Raw genomic sequence first — 12,044 nt, 5'->3', positions numbered from 1 at the left:
TTGACTACAGTCGCTCATGTTTCTAGCCTACCACACAGAGTCTGCTGTTGGGTAAACACAAGGTACATGCCCTTGCCAAGAACAGATTTGACAGTGATATGGCTTTCATTGGCCACATATGCTGGCAATTCAGATTAAAACTTTGCTAAAGTAGGTCAGTCTTAAACTAGACAGGTCTCTCGTCTGTCTTTGGGATTTTGCCTCCATCAAAGTTACCAGTAATTTACATAACCAAGATGGCAAACACACTGGTCACCTGAATTAATAGAAAATAGACTGGAAAACCTCAGATTTCTTCTTAGAGTCAACCCATAAATTCACATGGAATGAACTTCACTTATTTGTGTCCTCTCCAAGTGACAGTGCTGATTATCACTTATTAGAATAACCTCAAAATTACAAGATGTGACTATTCACAGGAAAGCTTGGACAAAGCATCAGGAGACCACCCCTACTGACAGACGGTGACCGGCTCCAGCCCTGGCACAGTCCCAGCGAGGCAGAAGAGCCCTCATCCAGGCAAAGCGCCTCTCACCATTTAACGAGAAGCAATGCTGAATGCCTTCATACAGCAACAGATCTGGCACAGATTTCATCAGTAGGGTTCAAGACCCTGATTCTCTGCTCATCTTCTCCGAAGCTTGGCCGCACATCTGCTCGTTGCTGCCCTGAGCAGTGTCCCCATCCTGAAGCCCTTTACATCTTGCCAAGCTCTGACATTCTCCCAACCCCACCCTGCTCTCTCGAATCTTCTCCCCCCAGGGCAGGCACAGGGCTCCCTCAGGAAGGCTCTGCCTCCTTTCTGTCCTGAGGTCACCACCTGGCTCAGTCACTCTCTTTTTGATGGAACATCCCATAGTACCATAGCGCAAACAAGTAAGACAAACACCAGCTCTCCTACTGGGACCAAACGGACTTACTGTGTTTGGCTGGTCTAGACCTAACAGAAGGTGCAACAAAAAGATGTCTATCTGAACTCTCCCGCATCTCCAGACTAAATTTTCCCTTCTGCCTCCACCCATGTGCACTCTCAACTCTTTGCTAATGATACCAAAAAGAATTTGCACAAGGATGCGCGTCACCCAGCTGTCTTGCACCAATTTATGTAGCGAAGAACTTCTGTTTTCACTGGGAGTAAAGCCAGGCTTCAAATGAGTCAGGACAAGTGCAATCCTGTAGCTATGACAGGTCTCCAATTCATGCAACAGGAGACGTGTCAACGGTACCAGCATAAGCATCATCAAAATCAAAACTGCAGGTCCTGAAGTTCCATGGGTAGGTTCTTGCTTATACAGCAAGTCAGGGAGCTCAGAACCGATGGCCCCTTCTGCAGACGTGCCTGCATCTCTGATGTGTGTGTCTACTCGCTGTGAGACGCTTACACCATACCAGGCTCTACACCTACTTGCACTTCAGTCCTAAGCCACCAGACTCAGAAGACGTGGGCATGGATCTATATCCACATTTGGGCCCTTTCTCATCAGCTTTCCAAACTCCAGAGAACACCTCCAGATGTCAAGCATCTGCAGCGTGGATCTGGTTTCCAATCCAAAACCATACTGGTGCTGACTGCAGCCTGCACCACACATTGGACCATAAACCAGAGCTGCTAAGCCAGCTTCCCAGTGTGGTCAGCACCACTCCTGGAAGAGTTTCACCGTAGTGTTCGCCAGACACCAGACAAGACATGTGTGAGACAGGGCCAGGGGATACATCCGATGCTTGGGATCATGTTAAGGAAAGTCTACAGCGCTAGGCTACGGCTCAAGAACTTTGCCCTCTAGGAAGCCCCTTGAAGCATATGTCCCCACCAGGTGACGTATCTTGTGCAGCAACACAATCTGTCCCTGCTCTCTGACCCTGCGTCCCAGATACACCCTGGCAGGAGACCCAGCGACCCACTGACCGACCACACGTGGCTCTCCTCTCACGCCGTACAGGAGGCTGCTGTTCTTCACTGCACACATGCGTGGGGTAAAAGCAAGACTTGGACGGTCTGGAAGAGCAAGAGCCTTTCTTACCTTGGACAGACAACTCTGCGATGGTCCTGCTCCCTTCTTTCATCTCACAGATATAGACAGCATCATCGTCTGTGGTGACATTCTGGACAGTGAGCCGGCGATATGTGCCCTCTTCTTCGATGTTGTATTTCTTGCTCTGCCGGAGTTTGGTTTCCTCCTTGAACCAAGATGTCTCTGTACTAGGAACAGGCACTTCGCATTGGAAGGTGGCAGATTCCTTCTCCCTCACTTCAAGATCCTGCAGTTTTTCCTTGAAGGGTATTGAGGGTTCTTAAGAGGATAAAAACAGAAAGGAGAAACAAGAGGTTATGATGGTCTGTGGCAAGAGGTGTGCAAATAAGTCGATAGAAAAAAAATTAACCAATAACACTCCTTATTAATGATATTGATTTGTCCTGAGCTGCCACCCAAACCCATAATCAAGCCCTACTACAATAGGTGTTCTGCTCTCACATTAAAAAAAATCCTAGATGCCCGCAGAATTATTTTAAGGACTTATCTAAAACCGAAGCAGTATCAGTCTGAACTGCAGTACCTGCCCCGCAACACCACACGGAGGACTCTGCTCTAATCCAAAGCAATGTGAGCATGTTGGTGGAGCATCACATCAATAAAGTCTGCTCTTGTGGCCTGCTTGTCCTCTAGCATGAACACCTCTGCGTTGCACCTTGCCACTAAGTGACACCAACAAAATCAAGGGCGGGAGCCACCCACCCTGACTCTACACATAGCAACAGCCCCTACACATAGCAACAGCCCCTTCACATCAGAGTACAAGCCCTTAGAAGTAATCATGCTACAGGTGGGTAAATAGCAAACAAGCTGGTCATGGGGAGAGGGCACAGGGCAGCGATTATAGGTGAGTATGAGCAGCTGAGCTGGTCAGCTGGTGCAAGAACCAATGTTTTAGGGGTCTTGCAGCAGAAGCAAGCTCAGTGGAGTGATCTGAAAGGGCACAGAAAGACGAGAGGTGGCTGTGCACAGAAGGACAGATGTGGGCGAAAGCAGAGAATTAGCTGATGGAGGAGTTTTTTGTTTTCCCCACCAGCATCAAAGGCTCTGTATCACATTTTGTCGGTGACAATAAAGGAACTAGAGACAGATCCCAAGTCTCTCAACTGCCCCTGCTTTCCTCCAGCAGTGGGGCTGCAGTGCTCTGGCTTAGGGAGAAACCAGAGTGTAGACCAAACATGCAAAACAGCTGCATGGCAGTGAGGGAAGACATTTTAGGAACAGAACAATGTTTAATTCCAGTGACAGCTGCACTGTGAAATCATCCTGATAGCCCAGCACTAAACTGGAGAAAGGGGAGTTGGACAGCCTGTGGTAACAGCCACAGGACTGGTGCCACAGTCGTATTACGGACTCAGATTAGCCAGTGCTGACGCATCACCACTCATGCTTTGTGAGCGATCATGTCTTGACATGTACCTCCATCTTCCAATAACGACTGCACCAGCTCCCAGCCTGGTTTTCTGTGGCTCCATTCTCCCTCTCCTTGACCACACACACTCCCAGGCTGGTAATGTTATGTGGTCACTAGCAGTCAGTAATGCCAACTATTAGTCTAAGAGTCAAGCAGGAGTAGACTTGTCTTAGAGTTATAAGCCCATGCCCACAGTGGCACATCCCACTCAGAGTCACAGTGCTCTAGAGGTTGGAGAAACAAAAATCAAGGTCCTCAAACATCCCAGATCCAAGCTTTGATGTTCAGGTGCCTCTGTTTTGTAAAATTCAGATCTGATGATAGCTCAGCATCTGAGTCCATCACCTGTCCCCTCCTGCACCACCATTAGGACAGGAGCTGCTGTGGGACCAGTGCTGTCTTTGATCTGGTTTGCTCTTTTCTGAACTCGAGCCCTAGAAACTCACATGTTCGGTTTTGCAGGTCTTTCATTCCCCCCCTGGCACAGCCACGATTGGAGCCGTCACATAAAGACCTCCGACCATTGCTAGCTGAGCACAGCCTGCACAGAGATACCAGACCCTAAGGGCTTGACAGGACACCTGGAGGGAGCAATGCTATCTACTACCTTGTGTTATCCTGAGAGTAAAACCTGGCTGGGAACCCATACAGTACCTTTAGGAACAGGAAGGTGACTCTAGCTCACCACGTCAACTTGGTTATTTTCTTAAAATATGTTTTACCTTAATGCACCTCAGTTCAAGGCAAGTCAAAGTCTTGCCTTCAAAAGCCTTCAGCGACGGTTACACACACCTGCTCTGCCCACACTCTACATGTTAATTATCTTTTTTTCTTTAACCAACAGGCAACTCAGAGTCCTGCCCTGCAATCAATCACCTCTGGAAATGCAATATCACCTCTGCAAGTGCCGCATGTAGTCAGGGGGAATGAAACAGTTGTAATTCTCATGCCATGGGAACAAGCAAGAGGATGAGACCAAGAAATCATTAATCAGAAGGGTGCCAGCCTCTGAGAGGTGGATGCAGTGTTGCTGTGCGAGATAGGTGGGAGTCTGGTTCTGACAATGAGAACATACAGACATGCCCAAGGGCCAGAAGAAAATATGAGATGCACCTGAGAAGTGCACAAGTGTATTCTCATACTTGGAGCAACTGGCCATATCATTAACTGCTCTCCCTTTACAGTCACTAAGCAGTATCTAAAGTTAAAAGAAAAAAAAAAGCTGCTCTAGGAAAAACCTCTTAAATGTACAAATGTTGGTTGATTGTTTTTGTATGTGTTGCAGTAACAGCACTGCTTTTCCAGGCAGGGAAAGTAGGTGCGAGGCTATCTTTGGCAGCTTGGGGTCACAGATATCCTCTGAATACAACTTTGCTTTTGTCCTACTGACACGTGCACACACGTCTTATCTCACTCTGAATGGAGCTTCAGAGAGACAGCAGCTGATAAACTGAATCGAAGCCTGGGATTCACCCAGCCCACTGCTTTTTTTTTGCTTTGGAGATGTGAGAGAGGCTCCAAAACCCACCAGCCTCCTTTTCCTGAATATATCTTCATGCTCTTTGCATCGTCTAGCGTGATCAGACAGTAGGGGTTAATTCTGGAGAGGGGACTACAGAAGGACCACAGAGTAGGTCTACCTTTAGAGTAGGCATCCCAAATAATTCACCTGGCCCATAGCCAGCCCCCTGCCCAGCTCAGAGAGATGCTCAGAGAGGTGGCCAAGAGGGAACAGTGTCTCCAGCTGATCAACAGGCAACCCAGGACTCAAGGAAAGATTTGTGGAAGGCAGGCGGCTCATCTTCCTTGTTAACAGACTAACCAACACAGTCTGAGAATATAAATGCATAATATTCACATGAAGAAGATTTATTCTGAGAAAGGAAGCACTAAACTTCACACCAGCCTGTCAGTGTACTTTCTGCTTAACTAGTTCAATGTGAAAACAAATAAATACACTTATTCTCCCACTGAGCAGCATGGCGAGTTCAGCACAGACCTCTATTACTCTCTTTCACCCCACATTGGCCTGCAGTCTGTCAGCTTTTGACATTTACATTGCAAATTGTTTAATGTAGGCATCCTCGCTTACCTATCTGTATAGCACCCAGCACAATTCAGAGATGTTCTGCGTTGTAACTACTATAGGCACATTGGGAAAAGCTGCTGCAGGTAACTATGTTATATTTGATCTGAGAGACTCCATAAATACTGACTGTTCGTTTCTAAATACCTGTTTGTCATGTATTACCATTTCACAAGGTAATTCTCAATGTAAGCTCATGTTAAGAATGACTCTAACATGGAAGATAAAGCCATATAGCTATCAACTGTTTTCCTTATTAACCAAAATGTTCATAATATCTGAAAATGTCCTTGTAAGATAAGCAAAAAGTGTGTTCAGCTGAGGTTACATGTGACATAATTCTCACAGGTACCCTCTGGTTCAGATAAGAAGTGCCACCAACTCCTGTCGCTAGTTCCTATAAATATCAGAGCTGGTTAGAAATTATTTAACATGGAACAAGAAAGGTGATTTCTGATCTTTCGGTTCCACAGCAAAATGGTGATTTTGCTCAAAACACTCAATTATCCAAATCTCCTGCGAGAAACTTTAGATGGTTCGTGTGAGAATGACTTGGAGTGGAAACGGGATCTGCACTGGTGCTTTTTGGAAGCCGTGGTTTGATGGATTCCTGACCACATCCTTTCCTAAGGATGCTCTCCCAGCTGGGCTGTGTCTCCCACAACAGAAAGCACTTTCAGCTCTGCTCAAGTCACCAGAGCTCCGTGTTCGTGTGAGTCCCAGGCACCGAGGAGACACAATTTAGTCACAGCTGACACAGGCTGCAGAAGCAAGAGGTACCTGAACTGTACATCCCGCAAGCTGGAAAAGCAGTTCAAGCAGATGTCATTTCCTACAGAATCCAACCAAAAGTACGAAACAGTACTTTTCTGATCACTCCAAATCCACCATTATCTAAAAACATTTACTTCCATGAGAGCTCAGTGGTGTGAATTTGAATGGGAATTCTGCTTTGTCCTTGTAACACCTGGACTCCCAGGACATTGCTCATTTTCATTAACTCAGAGTGCTCTGACAGGTCATTTAATTTCATCTCTAGTATCAGTATGGTTTGGGGTTTTTTTAAATTTTTTGTCTGTACAAGTTTTTTCTATTAATCTGTTTTTAGCCAAAGCAGAAATACTCATTAAGGAATATAATGAAGGCAATAATATTTCTAAAGAAGGAGAACTAAAAGATAAAATAAGAGATCTACAAAAACCTGCCTGTTGGGAAAAATGTGAGATAGAAACAGTAAAGCAAAACCCCGAGGGAGCACAAAGCAAGAGCAGCTCATGGAGTTAGCAGGAAACTGCAAAAGCTTAGATCAGATATGAATTTGGCTGCTTGTCTTGAGAACATATTTCTCCAGAGTGTCATAGGCTTTTTTGTTTGGTCCATACCAACCAAACTAGCAATGAGATGATGTTATTTTTTAAAAGCAGGTCCTGCTAATACATATTTTGCTAAGAATAGGTGCAGCCTGCAAAGAAGCCAATGTTTCCTTAACCTTCTCAAGGCATATCTGTCTGCTTGACCTGCTCTTCTCACTTCCCTACATTTCCTCTTGCCTATTCCTGGCCTTCTCACGGGCTCCCCATTTATTATTCCAGAGGCAAGTTTTCCCTCTGCCTAACAAAAATGATCCAGTGAGAGTAAGATTATGGGAGCTATCTAAGGGTACATGGACAATCTTCCACCATCTTGTGCCTTTGGTCTTCTTCCTAGTTACTATGCTTTCCAAGTTTCCCTTCTACCTCCACATTTCTCAAGTTCTCTTTCAGATCTCCAATGTGACTGCCATGATAGTGGTCATCCAAAATAATTTCAGTTCAGAGGGAAAATAAAGTGGCCTCAGCAGCAGTCTGTTTTTCCAGTCTCCATGCTATCTGGCTTGCAATCTTTAACCTTTCCATACAGTATCTGATTACTGTATTCGGGGACTCAGATGAACGTTGCTTGGCCCAGGCCCAAGGATGGAGACCTGTACGCTGTTCTTGCTAACTTTACACATGGCCTGGGGACATCTTCAAAGCCTTCAGGGGATTCAAGCTGGTTATTTGTGTTCCTCCCAGCCTCTCTGCTCTTTGGTTTGTCAAAGAGGTTTACTCTTGGGAAGCATTTCCTAACTTCTTTTACAGCTCGCATTTCAGCATACGGCTTGTGATTTTATCCCTGCTCTAGACACGTTTCTGAACAGGAGTAATAAACTCTTGGTTTTCCTTAATCGTGCAAGTGACTCTCTGCCCTTAGCCTCTCCTTTGAGATTTACATCTGATTCACTACATCTCATTTAGGAACAGCTCAAAAATCTCTTTTTTTTTAGCTCAGTGATCTTTAAGGCATGGGCTCAGCAAAGTGCTTACAAATATGTTGCATCCCTAGGTCTAGGACCTAGAATGGCAGAATATAGGAGGCTTTCTGGAGAAGGTTTGACCTGTGCCCAGTCCTGTGTCCTGAGAGACTGCTAAAAGCCACCTTACAGACAGGATATTGGACTAGGTAGTCTTTTTCTATTATTACCTTTAAAAGACCCATAAATATTCTCATTCAGATTCTTGTGTTGAAATTGTGACCCAAAATGCCAGAGCATATCTAAACCCATGAAGCTTGTGTTTCCTAGTACATGTGTCTATGGATCTATGAACACAACCTGTGGATGCAGTGTCACAAGCTCTATAAAGATGCTGTTACCTACAGAAAGACCAGTGCAGCAGCATGGTGCTTACCAAGGGCAGCTGCTTGGAGAATTTAGCCTCTTCTGCATGACTGAGCAAAGAGAAGGTTGTTTAGAGACCTACCTCTCTAAACCCGATGGCAGATGAACTAATGGCATCACCAATGGCACAAACAACAGAATTAAGAGCTCCTTCACTGCTACATCATTCTGAGCTGTCTTTGGAGGGCTGAGAAGGACTTCTGGTGACACAAAGGAGAGTCATTATTCAGGGCCTAATTATAACCAACACACGTAGATTTTCCATGGCAGCCTTGGCCTGGTCAGAAAGCCCAATATGGTATAGCGTGACAAAGAAACAGTCCATAAACATTCCCACTTAAGCCCTCTGACTCACAGGCATCTCTTGACAATGGACATTGATCGATAACTTTTTCCCATGGTGCTCACTCCCAGACCTGCTGCTTCGCATGCCTTCCCCATCTCCTTTGGAACAGGTTGCAGCCATTGAGAATAATTAAAGAAGCGTGGGTAGAGGGGAGGGTGTTTGTCTTTGCAAGACAGGTGTTGGGCAAGTAAGAGAGCTTGAGCCATCCTCAAAGTGAACCCCTACCCAAGGGCCAGGCTCGGTCTTGAGCTCTGAGTCCTGACTCATGAGGTAATCACAGCTTTATGGAAGAGGACAAATGCCCTTCCCAACACCACTCAGCACCTCCAAGGGATAGCAATGAGGGGGACAAGTGCCAGCGAGTTCCACGGGTCAGGTGTCACTGATGGACAGGGGAGCGAGTCACTGACGGGAAAGACGGTGAGTGTAAAGGAGAGGTCCAGAAAAGGGAAACCAGAAAACCAAAGAAAAGCTGAAAGCCTTAAAGATGGGTATGAAACACAGACCGTTCCTACTCATTTGGATTTCTAATTTATTTTGCTGCCACTCAAAAACATCTATTTTGCCACTCAGGTGGCAAAGCCTTTTACATATGAAAGTTAATTTACAGGTGCTGCCTGGGTTGCAAACTGCCTGCTGTAACCTTGCCAAATGGGAGAGCAGCTTGAAAATTTAGAGCTTCCTTTGTGAAAATGTGTGTCACGTTTTTGTCACCATTCTGAAGAATTTGGTCTGACCTCCGCCAGCATTGAGGGACCCTCTGAAAGCAAGTTATTCACCACTGACCACAGCAAACACAGGCATCCTGGACCTGGTAGAGTTCTGGGAGCATAAAAGGACTACAGGCTATCCAGCAACACAAGCTAGGAAAAGGCCAAAGAGCCTGGCAAGAACAAGACTGCTGGTGGGTCACTGTACAGGAAAATTGAGATGGACTGTAATTAGAGTTGGAGTGGGTCCCCCAAGGGATCCAAGGCAGCCTGACACACTCAGCTTGCAGGGAGGAGTTTCCTCTCCTACTGCTTAAATGGCACGTGTGTGCCAGTTTGACTAAACACCGTGGCGGATATAAACCCAGATGTGATGAAAGCCTAGAGGGTAAGATAGGACTTTAGCAGTCACTGATCCAGAGGATGGCAAGGGATCTGTTAGATTACTATAAAACCAGGATGGATGGGAGCTTTAGAGACCTGGTTCACCCCAGCTGCCCCACAAACAGCCAGTTCTACATCATCCATCCCTGACTGGTGCCCATTTATTGCCCTTCCTAACCACCCCCAGTGATGAGAGCCTCCCCCCCGGTCATCTATTCCAGTACTTAACCCCCTTTTACAGCTGGACGGCTTTATTCATGTCTAACCCACACTCCTTTGCAGCAGTTCGGTGGCAGAAGTTTTGTTCATGCTCCCACCCCGATTCAGAAGTGCATTGGCTGTCTCCTCGCAGGCACGTCCACCCCAGCGAGAAGCACAAGCACCCACCTTTGACGGTGACGAGCACGGAGCTGTACGTCTGGCCTGCCAGGTTGGAAGCCGTACAGGTGTACAGCCCGTTGTCTACCTGCTTGCAGAAGAGGATCTTCAGCACAAAGTTCTCCTGATCGTCCTCATAGATGACGTGCCGCCGCCCTTCCAAAATGACCTCGTTGTCCTTCTTCCACACAATCTCAGGCTTGGGCTCGCCCGTCACGTAGCAGCTCAGCTTGGCGTGCTTCCCCTCCGTCACGCTGCACGTGCGTGTCAGCGCCCCAAAAGTCGCGTTGCGGGCCCCTTTGGTGGTCAGCCCAGCCGCCCTTTCGTAATCTCGGGAAAGACTGTAGCCGACGCCAGACAACCCTTCTGCCACGGAGTAAGACTGGGCAGACGTTGAATCGAGGGCCCCGTGAGCGATGTCCACCTTCCTGATCTCCTCCCGCCTCTTTTGCAAGTGCGACAACAAGGATGCCGTCTTGCCGCAGCTGGTATCGAAGTGGCTGCTGCTGCCCGGGTTGGAAAAACCCTGCATTTCCACCACCAGCGCAGCCGAAGCGCTGGCGGAGCCGATGGGATTCTCTGCCCGGCAGGTGTAGGTGCCGCTGTCCCCCAGCCGGGCTCGCTGGATGGTGAGAGCGTTCGACTCCCCAGCAGACTCAATCTGGAAGCGTCCAGCATCAGCCCGGTTCCGCAGGTGTCTCCCATCCTTCTCCCAGTTCACCGAGAGGGGAGGGCTGCCCTGGACTTTGCATTTGAACGTGGCGTCTTCTCCCAACGTTACTTTGATGGAGGAGGGTTTTTGGATGAAGTACGGGGCTGACTCCGTTACTGTGGTCTCCTCTCCAACTTTGATGCTGACAGCTGCAAAAGCTTCCCCGATGGTGTTCTTGGCCCGGCAGATGTATTGGCCGCTGTCCTCCAGGCTCAGATCATAGATTGTTAGCCGATAGAGATCCCCATCTTCTGTGGTTTTAAACCTTCCTCCAGACTGGACTGGAAGTTTATCCTTTTCCCAGCTCACCACTGGGATGGGGTTTCCAATGATCTGGCAGCTCAAGGTGGCATCCTTCCCCACAGACACCATAAACGCCTTAGGCCGGGTCAAGAACCGGGGGACTCCACTGAACGAGCTGTAATCCATCTCGGTTTCCTTCCTAAAGGGCGAGAAAGAAAAATGTCAAGGGAGAGCAGATTAGATGGTGCAGGCAAAGAATTGCTGCCCTTCCACGGTGTCAGGGTGTTTTGTCATCTAGAACAGCCACGTTTTCATTGTCCTTCTCATTATGGGTGAGAAGGCCTTGCAATATTTAGGTCCTGCAGATTTCTTAGATTTGAGCTCAATAAACTGCTGACGGAGAAGGTAGCTCACTTCCCCACAGCAGTCACTGGGTAAAATACAAGTCTTTGGGCAGTTCATACAGAAAGAACATGATGGTCCCTTTCAGCTTTGGTACTAGGAAAGTGACCTGCACTAACGCTACATAACATATGGGCTAGTTCTGTAGCCATAGAGAAATAAATAGACATTAAATTCTGAGATGTGTCTACACACCAAGATACCTTCTCCATCACACTCATCTCCTCTTCATTTTCATCTCTTTTTATATCTCATTGCCCTTGCTCTTTTCAAATTGTCTCTTTCTCCTTACCTTTTTTTTTTGCCTTTTTTTCGCCTTTTTTTTTTTTTTAATTTCTGCTTCTACAACATGCTTCATCTCTCCTCTTGCCCTCTCTGATCATTACTCATCCCTAGGCCTTGTTCTCTGAACCACATTCACACAGACCTTACGGTAAACCCCTTTCCTGCGGGGGCCAGCCTTTAGGAGGACACACAGGTACGCCTGTCATATTATCGATGATATTTCTCTTTATTCACAGCTACTTTTCAACACAACCACTGAGATACAGCTACTTTGACGGCAACAGTAGCCGATGAGTATCTATGGCTTATATACAGCCTCAGCCAGCTGGTGTAGGGCCAGACACAGCTGCAAT

The 12,044-nt window shown here is 47.0% G+C and overlaps 1 protein-coding gene across 15 annotated transcripts in view; it reads right to left on the bottom strand.

The window, feature by feature from the left end:
* OBSCN (obscurin, cytoskeletal calmodulin and titin-interacting RhoGEF) overlaps positions 1-12,044 on the bottom strand; it is a 192,026-nt gene that overhangs the window by 172,113 nt on the left and 7,869 nt on the right. For all 15 annotated transcript variants that reach the window (XM_075044005.1, XM_075044010.1, XM_075044031.1 and 12 more), the window contains exons 2-3: positions 10,059-11,203; positions 2,022-2,291 (exon numbers count right to left, since the gene is read on the bottom strand). In XM_075044005.1, the coding sequence (XP_074900106.1) occupies positions 2,022-2,291; positions 10,059-11,190 (1,402 nt within the window). In that variant the 5' untranslated portion in view covers positions 11,191-11,203. The remainder of the gene's footprint in view (positions 1-2,021; positions 2,292-10,058; positions 11,204-12,044) is intronic.

The sequence above is a fragment of the Buteo buteo genome, chromosome 2 (assembly GCF_964188355.1).
Source record: "Buteo buteo chromosome 2, bButBut1.hap1.1, whole genome shotgun sequence".
NCBI classification, from domain to species: domain Eukaryota; kingdom Metazoa; phylum Chordata; class Aves; order Accipitriformes; family Accipitridae; genus Buteo; species Buteo buteo.
This window is presented reverse-complemented; position numbering and strand designations above follow the sequence as displayed.